General features: G+C 38.5%; 1 protein-coding gene across 1 annotated transcript in view; it reads left to right on the forward strand.

Moving 5' to 3' along the window:
- Window positions 1-21,432, forward strand: part of LOC131045021 (uncharacterized) — a 318,125-nt gene that overhangs the window by 19,117 nt on the left and 277,576 nt on the right. The window contains exon 2 of the mRNA XM_057978528.2: window positions 5,020-5,141. Within this exon, the coding sequence (XP_057834511.2) occupies window positions 5,020-5,141 (122 nt within the window). The remainder of the gene's footprint in view (window positions 1-5,019; window positions 5,142-21,432) is intronic.

A 21,432-nucleotide genomic window follows, 5' to 3' on the forward strand; every position in this document is an offset into this window, starting at 1 on the left:
AAAACATGAGCAACAATAACTCTAGAATCAACCAGACCAATGGGAGGGATACTACATCCAATCACTTTGAAAATGACGAGGGCATCAGCCCCTGACCAACTAGACCTCCTTTCTTACCTAGCGAAGAATCCATGATAGAGGAAGAAGTAAATAATCCCACCTTTGATAATGTAGGAACTTGCAGAAATGTAATCAAGATTAGATCCTAAAGTTAAGAGGGGTGTCTCCTTTAGGGATTATTGTGATGTTAAAACACGAATTGCCCCTAATAAGAGAAGAGGGCAACCCGACAAAGATTTAAAGGAAGAATAAGTAAAATGACCCTCTCCAAATTTGATGGATCCGGGAAGTCTACGACTCGTTCATGGGTCCAAAAGTTGGACACCTACCTTTCACTCAACTCCATGAGGGAAGAAAACACTATAAAATTTTCCGTACTCCACTTGGAGGGAACAACCCATGATTGGTGGCATCATGGTCTTATTACCCAAGGCCACCAACACATAACTAATTATGATGAGCTCACCTAAAAACTTATCCAAAGGTTTGACCAAAAACATCCCAAATGGTACTTTAGGGAACTTAGAAAACTAAGGCAACAAGGAACCATAGTGGATTATGTCACTAAATTCCAAAAACTTTCTGTTATGGTACTAGAAATATCTCAAAGTAGATTAGCTTACCTATTTGTCAATGGAATAAAGGACTCTATTTGTGGCTTAGTAAGTGCCCTCGATCCTACATCTCTTGAGGATGCAATCCAAAAGGCACTTAAGCTAGACATCACACATACAAAGGACAAATACCATACAAGGAATTAACCTTATCCCCCTCTATGTTTCAATGAAAAACAGGAGCTCATAAACAAAGGACTATATTTCCAATTTGACATGATTGTAATCAAGAAAGACTTAAAAGATGACGAGAAGACCCAAAAGAAAAAGGTTTGTGCTTCAAATGTAGGGAAGAATGGAGGCTAGGACACATGTTGAAGCCAAATACGTAATATAGGGGCAATGTTCAACAAAGAAGCATAGGGAAATCCAAGTAAGAAAACAAGACAAAATGACAAAGATTTTAAAAGCATCCAATCAAAAGAAGAAAGGACAATAAACAAGTGGAGCTTTTGTGGATGAGACAATCTAGTAATTATGGCACCCTTACATCCTCAAGATCTATGGGACATATTAAGCAAATGTTCAAAGCATATTGGAGCAAATTTATGACACATCAATGAGCATATGGGAGCCGAAAGATGAGGTTAGGCCTTTTTTTGGCTTAAAATGGATTATGGGCAAAAGGATGGGGTTAGGCCCACTTTTTGGCTCAAAATGGATAATGGGCAGAAGGATGGGGTTAGGCCCACTTTCTGGCTCAAAATGGATTATGGGCAAAAGGATGGGGTTAGGCCCACTTTTTGGCTCAAAATGGATAATGGGCAGAAGAATAGGGTTAGGTCCACTTTCCAGGTCAAAATAGATTATGAGCAACAAGATTGGGGTTAGGCCCACTTTTTGGCTCAAAATAGATTATGAGTAGTAAGATTGGGGTTAGGCCCACTTTTTGGCCCAAAATAGATAATGAGTAGCAAGATTGGGGTTAGGCCCAAAATAGATTATGAGTAGCAAGATTGGGGTTAGGCCCACTTTGTGGCTCAAAAAATAAAGGGATCTAACAACACGTTTATTTGTGTGTATATTGTGTCTGCATATATTCATGTGTATACTTCGAGTATTTATGTGCATGCTCTGTGTTTGGTTCATTTTTAATATGTTTTCTATATGAGAATAACTAGAGTAAACCAAAAAGATATGAATTACATTTGAGTTCATAGATGTGTGTCATGCTTTTAATCCTCATCTTAATATATGCTAAGATCACCCTTGCTTTAATGCAGGGAGATATCCAGAATATTGTGCAAATATTGGGTCAACCAAATTTAATAAGGACTATGAATCTCCAAGGATTGGTTTGGGGACCTTCATGATTCAGTTCATAGAAACCTACATTACTTGAGGACAAGCAATCTCAGGAAGGGCGGACTGTCATGCCCCTGCGTGAGGTCGTGGCTTTCATAAAGACAGATCGCAACTTTGAATAGAAAACCCTAGGCTATTAAATATAAAGGGCGGCCCAAATTAAAAGTATTTAAACTTGTCATGGTTCTTTTGTAGAGGGCCGACTAGATTAGATTATGAACAATACTTAAATAATGGTGTTGTCTTTAAGAGAGCCGACTATGACTTAGACAATGCTTAAATAGAATTAAGTTAATAAAGGCCGACCCCTTATGCAATTGCCTTTCTTGGAAGAGACACTTCTCTTGGGTAAAAAGGTATGGAGAAGGTATAAGTAGAAGATGAGATGTTAGTAAAAAGGAAATAAAAGCAGATTTCAGAGCAAAAATATATGTAGAAGATTTGCATGCAAGGAAAGTTTCTTAATATAGTATCGTATAAATGAAAGTAGATTTTGTGCAGATTTTAAGTAGAAATATATACAACGAAAAACTATGATAAATCAGTCAAATAAAGAATAGCTTTGTAAAGTACACAACAGATATAACAAGAAGAGGGGAAGCATCGAATGATTTGGAAACAACATTTGATCTGACAACAGAAAACCAGACAAATAAGAAATTAGAGTCTGAGTTTAATTTTGAAAAGGCAGCCAACTATAATATTTGGTATCTCCCCAAAGGGGACATTACATTATATAATTATAATGTTGTTTCCAAATCATTCGATGCTTCCCCTCTTCTCATTATATCTGTTGTGTACTTTACAAAGCTATTCTTTATTTGACTGATTTACCATAGTTTTTCCTTGTATATATATCTACTTAAAATCTGCACAAAATCTGCTTTTATTTCCTTTTTACTAACATCTCATCTTCTACTTATACCTTCTCCATACCTTTTTACCCAAGAGAAGTGTCTCTTCCAAGGAAGGCAATCGCATAAGGGGTCGGTCTCTATTAACTTAATTCTATTTAAGCGTTGTCTAAGTCATAGTCGGCTCCCTTAAAGACAATGCGATTATTTAAGTATTGCTTATAATCTAATCTAGTCGGCCCTCTTCTAAATAACCATGACCAGTTTAAATACTTTTACTTTGGGTCGGCTCTTATATTTAATAGCCTAGGGTTTTCTATTCAAAGCTGCGATCTGTCTTAATGAAAGCCATGACCTTAGGCTGGGGCATGACAGTCCGCCCTTCCCGAGATTGCTTGTTCTCAAGCAATGCAGGTTTCTATGAACTGAATCATGAAGGTCTCCAAACCAATCCTTGGAGATTCGTATTTCTTATTAAATTTGGTTGACCTAACATTTGCACAGTATTTTGGATATCTCCCTGCATTAAAGCAAGGGTGATCTTAACATATCCAGATGAGGATTAGAAGCATGACACGCATCTATGACCTCAAATGCAATTCATATCTTTTTGTTTTACTCTAGTTATTCTCATATATAAAACATATAAGATGTGAACCAACATGGATCATAGACATAAATACTCAAAGTATACACATGAATATATGCAGACACAATATACACACAAATAAACGTCTGAGTTTAATTTTGAAAAGGCAGCCAACTATAATATTTGGTATCTTCCCAGAGGGGACATTACACAATTATATTATTATAATGTGTAAATTATATATATATATAAAAGATATTATAAATATTGGTATTTTAGAGCTACTCGATTTTTGTGCTTGACATAATATTTTTGCGGCCTTTTAAACGAGAATATTTAAGGCAGCCGAAGGTAAGGATACAAGGACTGCCATAGACAAAGTCGGCATGCTGTAATCATTAAATTGTTGAATACGAGATAAGTCATAGTTGGCAGGAAATGCCATTTTGTTAATGCAAAAATGTATATGCACAGACAACTCAGAGAAAAATCCCATCTAAGGTCAAACTAGAGCATATTCAATTATCTTTTTCTTTAACCATTCCTCTTTGTTAACCAGTTTGACAACAAAACATGCAGTCTTGAAACTTTGAGTATACAGTGTCTTTATTAACTGATGCTGATATGTATATATAAAGAACATCATAATTCCTAATCAGTTACCCATGCTCACAAAGGTTTTGTAATGTTAATGAAGAATGTTATATTAATGAGTATTTTAAATTTCCTTATTTTCTAATAGCTGTCCCCTGCTGTCCCCAAAAAATTGGCCAAAAAGTACCCCTGTACCAGAAACTCATCCCACTGTCCCCTACTGTCCCCGTCTTGGAAACTTGGGGGGGGAGCATAGATTGAAATCTCTCACAAATAAAATGAAAGAGGAAAACAGCAACAAACTATCACCACAAGGTTGGAAACCATAGGAAAAAGAAAAAGTCATTGAGTTTCAGCTTTAGAAACATTGAACTGTGGCACTAAATGAGAGAAGAAGATGTTAATAAAAGTAGAAGATTGAAAACCTATAACACAACTTGAAGTCTAAACAGCAGAAACCTAAATTGAAAAAAGAAAAATAAGTAACATACCTTTCAAATGTCAGTAAATTTATCAATTTTATTGAAGATTGCTCCCAAGCAACTAAAAAGTGATGCAGTGACAGTCAAAGAGCAGATCACAAGAGCAAAAAACAACAAAAACCAGAACAAATGTTTTTTGGTTTTTTTATTTGTAAGCAACTGATTGCTGTTGTGCTCAAATTGGCAAGTTTAAGGCTTTAGACTCATGAGTTACTATGAGTTTTTGGGTGAGCAACTTGGTGAGTTCTCCTATAGCACTTCTAGGTCATGAATCAACGTGATACTTGCCTAGTTTTGATACTATGATATTATTAAACTTCACCACTACAAATTGCACTTCGTTGCTAGCTTTTCCTATTTTGTCGACTTGTGATGATTATAATGTATGTTCTAGACATGAATCAAGGCATCAAATTTAATGCTTGTATAGATTTCATACTCATTTAAAAATTTAAATATTGATATTTGTTTCAATTTATTTGGTGCTAACCATGTCTTTATTTAATTTGTTATGCATGCAGATTCATGGATGGAATTTATTTTGCATATGGAGAAAGATATTATTGTATTAACCGCTGTGCATGTCTGAGGTTATTCTATGAAAGATTTTCTAGGTTTCCTATTGTTTGTTGCAACGGGCATGGTATGAAACTAAATTTAGAAATCAAATTGTTTTGTTTATATTCTTATTTTCTACTTGAATAAATGTTTTTGCTAGTGAGACTAATGTATATTTACTATTTGAATAAATGTTTTTGCTAGTGAGACTAATGTATATTCCACTTCTCGAGGATTTTTTATAGTAATTACATTTATATATAATATTTGCCAAAGACAAGAAAAGACCAAAAAAAAGGTTCATAGATTCTGTTGGTTGAAAATTTTGTTCACTTGGGTAAATATACAAAATTGTGGTTTCAACCACAGTGTGTGAGTAAAACTCTCCTAATTAAGGGAAGGATCCCCCTATCTAACTACAACTTTAAAAATAAAATAGGATGGGACAACAATTTTTCTTCTTCTTTCAAGAAAGACAATATCCTTTTCTCTTCACAGAAAAGTGATAGCGTTTCGATATAAAACAGCAGTAACAACTTTTGAAATGAAATGAGAGAAAGGAAATGAAGTTTCTTGAAAGCTCAAAGACTTCCGTCACTTCCTTCGGGACGGGACAACAATATCAAGCTCAAAGACTTGATTATGTGAAGTCTTATCTACCCTTTTCTATACTAATTCTATCAAGAACAAATTATAACAGCTCAAAGTTTGGAATATCTTATTCTTTTCTACTTAAAACAATGGGAAGTAGTATAAGCTCAAAGACTCACAACTATTTCTCACAAAATCTACTTCTAAATTTTGTTATGAACAAGTGTAAGAACAAAGTCTTACAACTTTTTCCCAATAGAACTTCTACTTTAACTAAATTAATCTTCAATACTTGCAGCTCAAAGACTGCAAATCAGATTCGATTAAGTTCTCAAAGAAACACTTGTAAGAAAGGAAATATGGAACACAAACTCAAGAATGTAGCACAAAGACTCAAAGGTTGAGCAATTTTCTTCTATTCCTTTCAATTCTTCAATTTACACATAAAAGCTCAAAGACTTCTTTGCTGCAAATTTGGCAGAGTTTTTGCTTGCTTTCAAAAAGATAAAGATTACAATAGACCCCTCAAGTATTTATAGAAGAGGAGTCTTGAGAAAAAGGTGGGAGGATCCTAACTAACTTGAGAGATTCTCTCAACCACCAAGACTTATTTAATAACTAACTATGACTTATTCTAGCTATAGTCCTAATTGAACACAACTTGTAGTTGCTTTACATGTAATTACAAAAGTGCAAGTAATGACTTATCTTGCAATTTACAAAAAGGCTTTTACATGTAACATGTCAAAAGAAAAACTACAACTAAAAGATTACAAATCTGGAAAAATACAACCAAGTGTTGAAAAACACTTAAGCTGCATATGTGAAGACATGAATCCTTCAAACTTCTAGATGATCATTCGTAGTTCATCAGGATCCGGTTCATGGGTGTTCTTGGCCACGATCATGGTTTTCACGACAACATCGCTGCAATGAAGGATTGTGGCATTATTTCTCTCAAAGGAAGACTGAATTTCTTGCAAGTAACCTTGATAAGTCACTAAGGCTTGAGTGGATGCAGCTGAAAATGGTTTGCTTTTCCACTCTTGACGGATCTTCAACTGTAGGTCAGAAAGAACCTTTTCTTCAATCAACAATTCTCCATCATGACCCATGATGGTGCAAGAAGCTTTTTGACGATGAGAGACCATATCCTGAAAAACTTCCATTCGCAGCCTCATAGCATCATCAATGTCTTCAATAAGTGACTTAAGAACAAGGGCTTTGTTCTCCAAGAGATCCTAATATTCCAAGTATACAATTCTTGAAGGAATTACCTGATGTTCTAGAAGAATGCTTAACTTTTGCTGAGGAATTTTAAGCCAAATAGTCAAGCTATCTTCTACCTTTTCCAAGTTCCGTTTGAAAGTATCAGAAACTTGATTCAAATGTTCTTCAATGGTTTTCAACTTGGCCATCATTTGGAAAACCTCCTTCAAGACTTGTGCAGATAGATTATGTAATCAACCCAAGATTCCAGTGCTTGTACCTTTTGAGCAGCTCTCTCAACTCCCTAGATTGATTCTCGTGCCTCAGAAGAACTCGTAGGATTACTCACTTCACCAGTCGGTTTTGTGATTTTACGAACAACCGCAACAAGTTACCGGTTGTCCTCTTCTAGTTTATCTTTCTTAGTTAGAAGTTCATCATATCGCTGCACTAGTGAGTGTTGAAAATTAGCTTTTCAGATTAATATAAGAACCCAGAAATCAGAATTAGCTCCTAATTAGATTGTTGCAGATAAATAGAGATAAGCAAAATGAACACAAAGACACAAGTACCCTGGGAAAACCTCCCTCTAGGAGGAAAAACCCAGCAACAACAGATCCTCAGATTTGATTAAGCAATAATCAGACAGTATCTTTACAATTTGGCTTCAACACTTGAAGCATTTAGAACCAGCAGGCTATGCACAGTGGTATTGTGTCTTCAACCTAGGGCATACACAACAATGAAAGAACTTATTTACAATACACTTGTTCGCTGCCACAAGGAAGTTCGCTGTCTCTGTAAGGTGATTCGCTACACCTTGATTCAAGTTCGCTGACCCTAGAACAAGGTTCGCTGACCTTGGAATGAGTTCGCTATGCATAGAAGTGAATTCGCTGTCCTTAAGAGATATTTGCTGATTGTAGATGGCATTCGCCGATCACTGCTGAAGGAGAATGTATTCACTATGTGTATATATCTTAAACTTTGCAAGTAGCTGAAATATATATGAGGTTCATCATCTTACTTATCTCTAGGTCGGCCCATTTATCCTTGGGCGCTAAAATCATTTTTGCATATAACAATAACTTAGTATATTTCAATATAGGGTCGGCCCTATAATGAAGCATGAGTTTCTTTTATGTTTGGCGTGGAGGATATAAGGGGGCCAGCCCTATTTTACACATAAATACAATAGATAGGGCCCTGCCCTATAAGGATTCGGATGATGCCTTAGGGCAATCCGAATCCTATTTATTTTCTAACCTAGTTACAAAATCAACACTCCCTCTTAACTAGGGAAGAAATAAATACATAACCAAATTCACATGGAGAAATCCATGGCATGAACATTTACAAGTTTTAGGATTAGGGCCCAACCCTAATAGTTCAATCAATATACAATTCGTGATTTGATTATGCAATTACATTACAATGAACCTTTACATGATCTTCTCTAACAATGCTTGCAGAGGAGGAAGCCAATGCTTCATAACTTCACACTTTCCTGGAACCTGCATATAACACCATTATCTTTCATCATGCACATCCATAGAGGATGAAAGAGACCTTTCCATATGCACACCTGCAATAATTAATACTCAAAGATATACATAACCATATAACATAAATCATGCACAACCGCAGAGGATAAATAAACTTCTCCTAGAGAAGGACAATTTGTCACCTTGCACACCGCAGAGGGTGAACTCACCTTGCACTCCGCAGAGTGTGGGAATAACCGCCACCTTGCACTCCGCAGAGGGTGGACTCACCTTGCACTCCGCAGAGGATGAGAGAGAACTGCCACCTTGCACTCCGTAGAGGGTGGATGATACACCCAGTGTATCATGGTTAGTATCATCATAAAATAAACATTTTGCAATAATCAAGTAATTCATTTAGACATATCAATTTCATTATCTGAAACACAATGATTAGAACTCAACAAAATCAAGAAAACATGAGGCTCCCTCTAAAAGCCTGTCTAGCTAATAAATCCACAACAAATTTCAATCCTAAATCTAAATAGAGTTCATCAAATTTGTATCCTTAATAATGAGAAAGTTAGAGTAGACTTTCAAATCTAGATCCACTGTAAGGATTAGTTTCCTAATACATTATTACTAAAATAAAACAACAAGATCAGAAATTTAACTTACGGATAGATTAACGAACCAATAGATCAAAGGAGGAAATCTTCACGATTTGATACTTCATTTATGTTTGCATCTTCTTGCTTGATTTGAGTTTGACAGTCCCTTGCAAAGTGGCCAAGCTTGTTGCATCAGAAGCATCGGATGTGAGATAAGTCTCTTGGTCTCTTCCTTGAATGAGGGGTAGCAGATCTGAAATCTCTATTTCTCTTGAGATCATTCTTCTTCCAATGGTTGCCTTCCTTCTTAGCCAAGAGGACATGTTGCTCATCGTAGGGGTTCTTAATCTTTCCTTTTGCAGCCAGCCAAGACTCTTCTTGAATGCAATCTCCCATTAACTGATCAAACTTAGGAAGCTCAACTCTAGCACTGATTCCTTGAACAAATGGTTCCCAAGAGGGAGGAAGACCATTTAGGGCAGTCATAGATAAGTCACTGTCTTCAACGCTCTTCCCAACTGTAGCAAGCTGATCTCTTAGCTCAGAGATTCTCATGAAGTAAGCAGCAACAGGTTCTTCTTTCTCTAATTTGATGTAAGAGAGCTGATTCCTTAAAGCAAGTATGTATCTGGTATTGTTGACTTCGTACATCTTTTCCAATGTGGTGAACATCTCCTTAGCGGTCTTCTTCAAGGAGATGGATGGCACCAAGTGATTTTTGATGGAGTCTATTATTATCCTTTGAGCTTGGAAGTCCTTCTTCTTCCAAGCTTCTTTCTCACTTTCATTCTCAGGTTCCTTAGCATTCTTGCTAACATGTTCAGCAAGATCATTTAATGCCATCATTATCCTGACCTTCCAAGAAGAGTAGTTTGTGTGACCTTCCAACCTATCTTCAGCCCTAATATAAGAAACCATGAGGACTAAACTTTTGAACAGTAGGTTAGATAGGAGCACAAATCTGATCACAACCTCTATACGAACCTAGAGCTCTGATACCATGTTGAAAATTAGCTTTTCAGATTAATATAAGAACCCAGAAATAAGAATTAGCTCCTAATTAGATTGTTGCAGATAAATAGAGATAAGCAAAATGAACACAAAGACACAAGTACCCTGGGAAAACCTCCCTCTAGGAGGAAAAACCCAGCAACAACAGATCCTCAGATCTGATTAAGCAATAATTAGACAGTATCTTTACAATTCGGCTTCAACACTTGAAGCATTTAGAACCAGCAGGCTATGCACAGTGGTATTGTGTCTTCAACCTAGGGCATACACAACAATGAAAGAACTTATTTACAATACACTTGTTCGCTGCCACAAGGAAGTTCGCTGTCTCTGTAGGGTGATTCGCTGCACCTTGATTCAGGTTCGCTGACCCTAGAACAAGGTTCGCTGACCTTGGAATGAGTTCGCTATGCATAGAAGTGAATTCGCTGTCCTTAAGAGATATTCGCTGACTGTAGATGGCATTCGCTGATCACTGCTGAAGGAGAATGTATTCACTATGTGTATATATCTTAAACCTTGCAAGTAGCTGAAATATATATGAGGTTCATCTTCTTACTTATCTCTAGGTCGGCCCATTTATCCTTGGGCGCTAAAATCATTTTGCATATAACAATAACTTAGTATATTTCAATATAGGGTCGGCCCTATAATGAAGCATGAGTTTCTTTTATGTTTGGCGTGGAGGATATAAGGGGGCCAGCTCTATTTTACACATAAATACAATAGATAGGGGCCTGCCCTATAAGGATTCGGATGATGCCTTAAGGCAATCCGAATCCTATTTATCTTTCTTAGTTAGAAGTTCATCATATCGCTGCACTAGTGAGGCTACAGAATACTGGGCATCATGTTTAACCACTTCATGCGTTTGCTTGCCCAATTCTACCCTTGTGACTTTGTAATCAGCAGCGGACATCTCTTCAAGTGGCTTATCTGCTAGAGGCTCAACAATTTCAACCACTTTCATCTTGTTGCTATCAGTAGTTACTCTTGAGATAGTCTTGGCCTTTTTAGCAACTTTGGGTCTAGACTGTTCAAGTTGCTGATAATCAAAGGCATCAGGTGAGATTTCTTGCTTCTTCCTCTTTGGAGTAAAAGAACTAAGCCATGGAGGTAAAGCCATCAACTCTCCTTCAGTAGCAGCTGTGAGCAAAGGAGAAGCAGTTTCTGTTTGAACAACTGTGGTCATCCTGGGAGGAGTATTTGTTTGGATGGCGACCATGGTTTTCTTAGTAACCAACGGGCATGAAGATTGCCTCATAAACTCTTCAAAACCAAAAGTGGAGGTATCAATCTCTGATAGCTGGATACATGCAGGAGTATCTTCAGGAATTTCCAACACACTCTCTTGTTGATGATCAGGAAGCGGCTCGTATGTTGAAATAGGAACGACATTCTGAGGAGACTCTTCCACCATTATGTCAGGAGGAGAAAGGGGCGTCTCAATGGAAACTGAGGAAGGGATCTCATGAGGTGAGTCCGAAGCTGGAGACTTAGGAGCATCATCAGATTGCTGCCCTTCTTTTGGATTATCAAGATCGATCACCTGAACATGAAACTGTGACTTTTCCTTTCCACGAACTGTCGTCTCCTCAAGAGGAAGCACTACTGCCTGACTTACTTGTAATTTGATCCTGGTGCAAGAAGATGATGCTCCTTCCTTGTTGTCAACCAGAATCTCAGACTTATGTCCAAGAGGCCCCGTAGAATAATCTTCTTTTCCAACCTTGATTTTGATGAGTCTAAGACCATTACTTTTCTACCAAGCATTGGTGTTAGCCAAGATAGGCTGAAATCTCTCAAGAATGGATGTGCACTCCTTGTGTGACTATTGGATTAAAGGAAGTGGAACTTCCTCAACTCTTTGTGTAATATATTCAGGATCAAGCACATGCCCATCATCAATCATCCCTTGTGGAATATCCACCAAGTTCAAATCAACAACTTGCTCAATAGTAAGCCTGCAGTAATCCATCTTCAGAGTTTCCACTTCTATACGGAGATCTACCCAAATATCCTCAATACGATGCACGTGCACGAAGGATTTTTTGATCTTTTCCTTCATACCCCGGTAATCAAAATCAACTCTGGACTTAAACCTTTTGAGCTTAATTTCCTGCATCTCAGTCTGCATAGCCTTGGCTTTGACGGATGTGACAAGAGGATACTAGCCAATTTTTAATGGGTTTGTTGTAGAAATCCCCATTCCGACCTTATGTTTTACAGACTGATGGGCATGCACAACCATGATCTGTCTTCCCAACTCCATAAGTATGATCTTATCAATCGGGTATCTAGGGAGCATGTATGGCTACCCACTATAGCATCCGACTCTCATATAGGTAAAGGTTGGGAATTGGAAAAACAAGCACCCATACTCATTCACTCTTTACCATGCCTCATTTAACACCCTTCTGTTCTTTAGAGTTCTGTCAAACTAGCACATGAAGTAACCGAAGAATGCATCTTGAACTCTTTTGAAATGCAATCTGCTGGGTCTCAAAGACAACTGATCATAGTATTCCCATACAGGTATAAGCGAGCGGTCACCCTTGGTAGAAAGACCAGGGAAATGTCTGAGTGATGCTGCCAAATACACTAAGTATGAATTCATATAGAAAGTCATGGTGGAAGGGACTGCTGCAAGTTGCTCGCACAAGGTATCACTGATGACTTCTCCCCATGATATATGATGGGACTGCCTTATGAACATGACGAACTGGTACATCCAGGGCTCAAAAATATTAGAATGTTCAAGACCCATCATCCTGCTGAGGAGAGTTATGATGTCTCCAATCTCCCATTTGAAATAACAACGGTACAACTTAGCCCACCTTGAGAAGGCGGCTCGTGGCTCATGAATCCACCTGTTAATATGACGTTTGCAGTCCTTTTCCCTTTTTACATAGTACTCAGCTGCACTATCTTTGGAGATTTCCATATAAACAGGTGCTGGTGGTATTCTGAAGACTTTTTCAATTGTGTCTACGTCAAGGCGGATTATTGCTTCACCATCATCGTTTTTAATGGTTCTTGTCTCCTTGTCGAAGTGATGGGCGCAAGCGAGAACAAATTCCGGTTCTAGGGCAGCCATTGGAAAAGAAGATGCTTGATGGATATGGCTGTCCAACAGCCGCTGCATATTGCTATCCTGCGGATCCTCTACCCTCTTGAGAAATTCTGACATGTCCACATGCCCTATCTCTGTATCTTTTATGCAATCCAAAGGAGAAGAGACTTGAGAAGGTGAAACCTCATTTTGTTACTTATCATATATATACTTCATCTTCTTTGGAATTGGAGATGACGACAAATTTGACATTGAAGGACAACCTGGTATACTGCGATGAAGACTTAAAAGTGTTAAAGCAACATCATAATCAGTTGCAACCATCATTTTTCCTCCTTCAAATGGGAAGAACTCCAACCCTTGCATTTCATGTTTTTGTGAGAGAAAGATGGGAAATAAAGGGAAATGCTAGGAATCTTGAGTTTGACCAATTTCGGATTTTGGGGAAAATTTAACAAGTATACAAGTTTGGGAAGTATGCACATGCAATTGGATTTTTAAAACCCGAATGCAAGTATACTTGTAAAATGGAAAATGGAGAAATGAGAATTAGACTTGCGGGAAATGACATGAACGGAAAGTACGGATATAGGCGATATGGATGGATAAAAATGGAAAGATTTTGGGAATGACATTTTCATGAAAATGGGTAGAAATTTGAACATGCAATCCGGTTCTAAAAACCCAATTTTGGAAGGATGGGTATTTTTCATCTTTCCAACTTGGAATTTCAACAAAAGATGGTTAAATTTTTTAATCATAAGGGATGAACAATGATTTTCATCCAACTTGAAATCGGGATTTAGAATCCCGAATACAAGTAAAGAGGGAAAATGGGGAAGAACAATGCAATTTAAAAATTGCTTTTCAAAGGAGAAATCTCTCTCACAAAACCGATTTTTGGGGTAAAATCAACATATATACAAATTTACAACTAGAAAGGAAAAATAAGAAAACAAGAAAACAAGAAAATGAAACAAGGAGAGAAAAGAAATCATACCTTGTTTCAATCCGAAAATGCCTCTTCAAAAGATGATCAATCTTTGAAAGAAGGAAGAATAGCTCTTAAATAGAGATTAACCGCAATCCAAAAACCTTTGCCACGTTTTACCAAAACGCCTAAGTCAGAAAAACGTGGCACCAAATGCAAATTAAACGGCCCAAAGAAATGGTCAAAGCTCCTTCCAACTTCAATGCCTAGGCATGAAAGGCAAAAACGCCTTAGGAGACTGCAATTTCATTGAGTATAAATCCCCCAAAATATGGATTCAAGGAATCACGTGGTAAACCGTTTTTGTAGAAAACAAGGGTAAATCATCACCAAAAAAAACAGCAATGTGTTCTTCAACTCACATAAATCGCCTAGGAATGAATGATGAAGTTCTATATGGACAAAATTCCTTGTCTTGATGGGGGTCGTTTTTCCCCAAGACCAATTTTTGGACAGAATCAAGGAAATAAATGTAGATAGTTGTCTTGATCGGGATCGAATTTCCCCAAAGTGGAATTTGTGGATGAAAATAAAAGAATTTGGTATGTAGATGACCTACGCTTTTCTCGAAGCTGATTTACTCCGGACAATGCAAGCAAAATGACGAAATTAAGTTGTCCTAATAGGGGTCGATTTTCCCCAAAGTAGAATTTTGGGACAAAGTTAATGAAATGAAGTGATTTTATGTGTCTAGATGGAAGTTTTTTTCCCCCAATGGCCATTTGTGATGAGTTATGGTGAAATTTAATGGAAATTATTGTCCCAATATGGATTGATTTTCCCCAGCTGGCTCAAATTTAATGAAAGTGAAATATTTTAAATGCAAAGTGGGCCAACTTAAATTGTTTCTACCTTGTTATAAATTATTTAATGATAAAATGAATTATCCCAAGGCAAATTGATTTTCCCCTAGGCTGTATAAAGGCAAAGTTTTATTCCACATTGCCTGTGTGGTGAAATGTCAAGGTGAAAACTATTATAAGTAGGCCCAGCCAGCATTAAAATGATATTATAAGTGGCGGATTGAGGGCATATTGAAGTTTCCAGTTGGGCGATTTTTTCTTAAGTGTCATTTAGACAGCATTGTTGAGGTAGAGTTGCAGATTGAAAGAGGCGATTTTGCCCAACTATTCCCAGCGCTACCATTTGAGGGGAATTTCCAGAATTGTTGCAGGTTGCTGGTCACCATTGGGGACATAGGCGATTTTTGAGGTTTGGTGCCACCATTTCTTGGGCCACAATTTTCTTTGTGTGGCTGATTGCCTCACATATTGGGAGCGATTTGTGCATATTTCATTGGGCGCCATGGCTGGGAGAGACTGTGATTTTGGTTAAGTGTTGGCTGGCCATCATTGATTGAGAATTTGAACACCATTGCTTGGCGCGATTGCTGGTCCAGGACTTAGACATTGCATCTTCTGACTGATTTTTCATTTCCAGCCATCACTACACTTGGGCGATTTCATATGGACACCATTTTTGAGCTCAAATGTGAAGACGCCATTGCTGATATAAGTCTGAAACTTTATTACTAGCATTGTCTTCAGACTGAAACTACATTTCCAGCCACACAATAGTGCCTAGGTGTGGCCATTTCTGAGTTTTGAAGGTCAAAATAATTCAAGTGCAAGTGTATGATAGGGCTATGATCACTTCCAGCCATTGATTTCCATCATTTTCAGAGTGTCTTCAGACTTTTGGAGGTTGTTGTGACTATTTCACACATCGCCCCATCAAGATGGGGACCCCCCTTTTTTTTGGCTCAGGTCCTAGTCTCTTAGTCTAATATCTCCCTCTCGCAGGTGAAATGAATGAGTTTGTAGCTTCTAGATATCATGGGAGTCAAGTCGATCATGAGTTCAACCGAAGAGTGTGAAAGACTGCTAGTTAGTGATACTTTAAGTGCTCGAGGTTGAGGGCGAAAGCTTCAAGTGCTCCTCATGAGGAGCGAATTTAACTTCGAATGCCCTAAATTGAGAGCGAAGTTGTTTCATGAGCCTTATCTTGCAAGTTTGAATGGAAAGAGTGAAGCAAGGTGAGTGAGCAAACACTAAGTGTTCAATTTCAATCCACTTCACATGCGTAGCGTTTGGAGCAAAATTCTTCCTAACACTTCATAGTGAACATAGCATCACGCATCAAAGATGAGAAAGTGAGCAAAGGTGAGTCAGAGTTCTGATTTGAAATTCACTTCATGTTCAAGCCTAGAGGAGCGAACTTCATGAATTGAGCTAGAGGAGTGAACTTCATGTCTTGAGGATGGAGAGTGAATTTCCCCTAGGGGCCTTGTTTGAGTGTGTGTTTAAGTGTGAATTTGAGCATTTGAATGAGGATAACTTAGAAAACCTAAGGATTGAATCGATGAAACAATGAAAGTGAAAGAAGAGCAAGCTCAATTTTGGTTTGAAATTAACTTCATGCTCAAGGCAAGGAGAGCGAACTTCATGTCTTAATGAGGGAGAGCGAATTCTATATGCTTGCCTAATGGAGCGAACTTCATGAGATGGCCTCCAAGAGCAAACTTCATATGCAAAGGTAATGGAGCGAATTTTTTACTTCATGTATTCCTAAATAAGAGCGAATTTCCTTCATTTGCCCAAGGGATGATGTGAGTATTTTCCTTGAACCAATTTGATCTCTAGAAATAGTAATTTTGAGTTGAAAGGGGACTTCATCTCCTAGCCCCCAAGAACGAACTTCATGTCTCGGGAGAGGGGAGCGAACTTCATAAATTGAAGGAGGAGAGCGAACTTCATGAATTGAGAGAGGGGAGCGAACTTCATGTTCAGGCCTAGGGGAGAGCTCTTCATGTTTAATATTCTAATGCAGTTTAAAGACTAACCAAACATTACTTTGGTGCCCCTAATGAAAATTCAAATTTAAATAAAAAGAGGTAAGTCGGCCAGCATTAAAAGGTAATTTATAATTTTATTTTTGCTAGAGCAAGTCGGCCTTTATAGGAAAGGACACAACCTTTGCCTTGATTGCCTATAAGAGGGAATTCGAACCTCCATTTCAACCCATCAAATCAAACAAACTTCTCTTGAGTGAATTTAATCAGCAAGCAGCGAACTTCATTAAGGTCAGCAAATATCATCAGCAAGGCAAATTTCATTAGCAAACTCAATCATTGGAGGTGCAGGTTCAGCGATCAAGCAAGGCGAATTCCATCATTGAGCAGGGAAATTCACCAAAGACATAGCGAATTTGCTCAGAGAGGAGACATATTCACAGCGAACTACATCAGTATCACACCAAATTCGTCCTAAAGGGAACTGAATTCACCCTTCACAAGGCGAAATTATCCAGTTACAGCGAACTCCTGGACATTAGCATTCACCTCATCGTTCAGATTTAAAGTTAAATATCAGAAATCAGAGGTAAAGACATCATTTTGATTGATAAAGGATCAGGTATAGGTCTGATTAAAGTCAGATATTGATTGTTTTAATACATTAGACCTCCTTGTTTCTTTGAGAAAGTGCAGATAAGGGTAAAATCAGTCTTATTCAACATTCAATTTCATATTCATTCAGATATAAGATTGATTTAGATCAATATCATAGGTAGCCTACTAAGCGAATAGACTTCATTGTATCAACATTCCACATACCTTTCACCATTATCCTAACTTACATATCTCTTATAGGTGAAAGATGGCGGCTCCTAAACCAAATAAAACCATGACCCGTCAAGCACTCATCAAGGAAGACTCGAGGAACGGTGCATTAGAAACTAGGATTGTGTCTCATTGGAGAAAAATAGGAGACACCAATCTCGGGAAATTCGACACCAAGAAGTTTCGGAACCCGTTGTACACGAGTGAACCTATTGCTACAGAAAAGAAGATGATTGATAGCGGTATTATAAATGCAGCTAGCTTCCCTCCTGCAGTGCAATGCTACGAGTTAATTGTGGAGTGTGCCCAACATTATGATTCTCCCTCAAGAAGAATAGTGGCGAAGGATGGACTACTTGCATATCTCTTGAAGACATCAATTAGTGAAGCATTTCATCTACCTGAGCCTAAGGACATGTTCTACATAAGTGTGGAAGGAGCTAGGTCCGCCTACAAGGATGATCCAGAAGCTTGTTCAAAGATCATTGACAAGTTTTGGCTAAAGAAGAGTAGAGGTGGTAAGAGAAGATGGCTCGATAGATTACATAGGGTGGACTTCAAAGATGAATTCAGAGACGTCATCACCCTACTTAATCGAGTGGTTGGTGCACCTGAAGCTTCATATTTTGAGGACTAGATGTTCTACCTCATAGAGACGGTTACTCATGGCAAGGATGCAATCAATTGGGCGAGGCTCATCAGCAACTGTATCAATCTACAGTTAAGAAGGATGATGCACACTAGAACATTCTACATGAGCTCCTATGTCATATACTCTCTTGCAAGAAATTATGAGTATCTCGGACAAATGTATAGGGGTATAGTCGGAAGAAGACCCGAAGAAATAAAAGTTCATGAATGTTATACGTAGCTTCATCATCCGCCTAAACAACATTATAGGAGAGTGAATGATGCATTCACTATGCACATCAGAAGGACACTTCGAGGTGGACTTCAGCAAAGACTCTCTCCAAAAGCACAAACATTGGTTCAACAACATGGTGCATGGTTCATCCAATTCTTGAAGTTCACTTATATCAGAGTTCAAGGATGTCCTTCTCCTCCCTACATGTTGCCATGCTACCCGACAGACAAAGTGGTGCTACTCGAGGTGGTGAGACAATTGGTGGCATATGTCAAGGCATATAGGCATAAGCATGGGACCAATGTTTCTTTTCCTATTACACTTGGAGACTCTATTGAAGTATGTCCCTCCTTTCAGGTAGCTGAGGATGTCGAGAAAGAGTTAGCACTCTATTCACTCAAGCCATTCACTCCCATAGATCGCTTTGATCCATATTATAATGTAAAAGGAATTTTGGGAAAGAAGTATGGACACCAGTGGCAATTGGAGGACTATTGGATGAACATTCAAGATGATGTGGAAGTGAAGAAAAAGATGTATTCCAAACTACCTCTCGATTTCATCAGGAAATGTAAGTTGTTCAATGTTGCTGATAAAGTTCAGGATAGTGGCAAGTATCTCCAATCAGCCTATGCCAAAGAAAGCAAGGGGATCAATATCAATTAGGTTGACACAAAGGTCATACATTTGAAGGAGCTGATGAAACAAGTCTTGGAATACACTTGCATATGGATAGACATACAGTATCAAAAATTAAAAGAGCAGAACATAACAATGACATTCCACTCAGAAGCGAGGAAAGACAATAAAGATGAAGCAAGCACCAGTGGGAGTGCTTCTCAACCATCTCACTCAAGAGGTACGAAAAGAAAAGAAGATCGTGGAGAAAAGGAGTCCTCAAGAAAGAAACATAAATGAAGTTCCAGTCATCCTTCCTCCAGGGGCGAAAAAGAGTTGAACCAGGATGAAAGACACGAAGAATCGGGGGTAGAAAAGGAATTGAGTCAAGCAGCAAATGAATCAATGGAATCCACAGTTCACAATGATAAAGGCAAAGAGAAATCATCACAAGGACAATAAGATCTCACTCATCACATTCAAGAGATTAAAGGAGATGAAGAAGAAGACAATGATGAGACTACTTCACCACCTAGAGATGAGCAAGTACGTGAAGAAACACAGGTTCAATAAGGAAGATCCTCTATTCCTGAATGGCTTAAGAAAAGATTAGCCCAAGAGGTGATAGTAGTGGATGAAGAACCAACATATGACATAGGGAGCCTTCTGAGCCGTACTTGAGAAGTCATCGAGAAAAGGAAAGCTACAAAGGTGTCCAAAGTGATTAGAGATGATTCAGGATCTAGGAAGTTGCAAATAACTACTCCAAGGGTTGATAAGTATGAAGGCGAGATCGCAGCAGATGAGTATGATATGGAGACTATTGATTTGGGTCCACTCACCTCCGATCAAGCCATAGCTGATGCAAATGATTCATTGAAGGCAGTTAATGATATGCTAAGAGCCGAAGTAGAAAAGAATAGAAGGTTAGAAAAGGAGATAAGTGCGTGGAGGAACTACTTCCAACAATTCTAGGAACCATTGAGACTGTAGTGTCCTAAATTGCGCCCGGTGCGTTTATGACACTTACGCATGACGCCTAGTGCATTTATGACAAATCCATGATCAAAATTATGTTATTTTGGCATCTTGGATTCAAAAGGCAAAGTGCCTTGAAATGCGTTAAAAGCCCCTTTGGGCCTACTTTTGGATGGACGACAGAGTGACGCGGGGACATCCGGTGTGCCGCGCTAACGTCCTGAAAAGTTGGTGGAATCTCGAATCTGGCAGTGAGCTGGACACTGGCCGATGCGTGTCCCTTGGCTCACGTTTCGTCGTAACGGCTCTCTGCACCCCTTTTTGGGTTTAAGAACCCTTCCTAGCTCATTTTGAAGGGTTCCCACTTGGGTTCTTGGCTCTTGGAATTTGGTTGCACTCTCACACTCTCATTGCTCTCTTTCTCTCTTCATGCTCTTGGATACACACTCTACTAACGTCAAGCTGCAACTATCTTGTGGTGACTCTTACCAACGAATACTATTGCAGGCTTCGTCACGCTCGCATCTTCAACAAAGACGGGTTTGGTTCTACGCCTCGTCTTCTCTTTCATCCATCTTCATTACATGCAATGAGTCCTTTGCATTATTGATTGTATCTATTATCTAGGTGCATTCATTATTTCCAATATTTCCAACATTTCCAATAGTTAATGCATGCAATAGGGATTTGCTTTCATTAGGTGAAGCATAGTTTCTATTAGCATCTATTTCCAATTTACCAAGTTATCAATTTATTTATCACTTTCCCTATTTATCTATCTGGCTGTCCGTGGTAGTGGAAACACCTAAACGGGGGTCTGACTGAGGCAGGCTCCTATACAGCCCCAACAATTTTCCCCATCTCAATGTGTGCAGGTGACAAACAGATTCCACGTGTAGGGCGTTCTACACATAACTAGATTTTAATCCCTATGTCCGTGGGCCGTAGAGACAATAGTGCGCCACGCTGGTGTCCATGCCCCGCGTTGGCGTCCGAAACCCGAGAGCTCCCCAACTAGAAGGTATAATCTGCTTTTGGTATTACACTATTCTGTAAACTCAGTTTTTGTACATTTATTATTCCTGCATTGTAATTTTGTGTTTTAGTTAGTTTAGTTGTTATCCCCTGGCTCATCTTAGTGCCAGTTCGAAGAGGTATCAGTGGAATGATTTGCCTTCTGAGATTCATCATCTTGGAAGGGGGCAAATCTCCTCCCCTACAGAGACATCGAAGTCCAATAACAACACCACCACCCTTGCTTCGTGCGGAATCGGTTGATCATATGGAGAAGATGAGGAATTCGGCACAATTGATGGACACATGGAT

The sequence above is a fragment of the Cryptomeria japonica genome, chromosome 5, assembly GCF_030272615.1.
Source record: "Cryptomeria japonica chromosome 5, Sugi_1.0, whole genome shotgun sequence".
Lineage (NCBI taxonomy): Eukaryota > Viridiplantae > Streptophyta > Pinopsida > Cupressales > Cupressaceae > Cryptomeria > Cryptomeria japonica.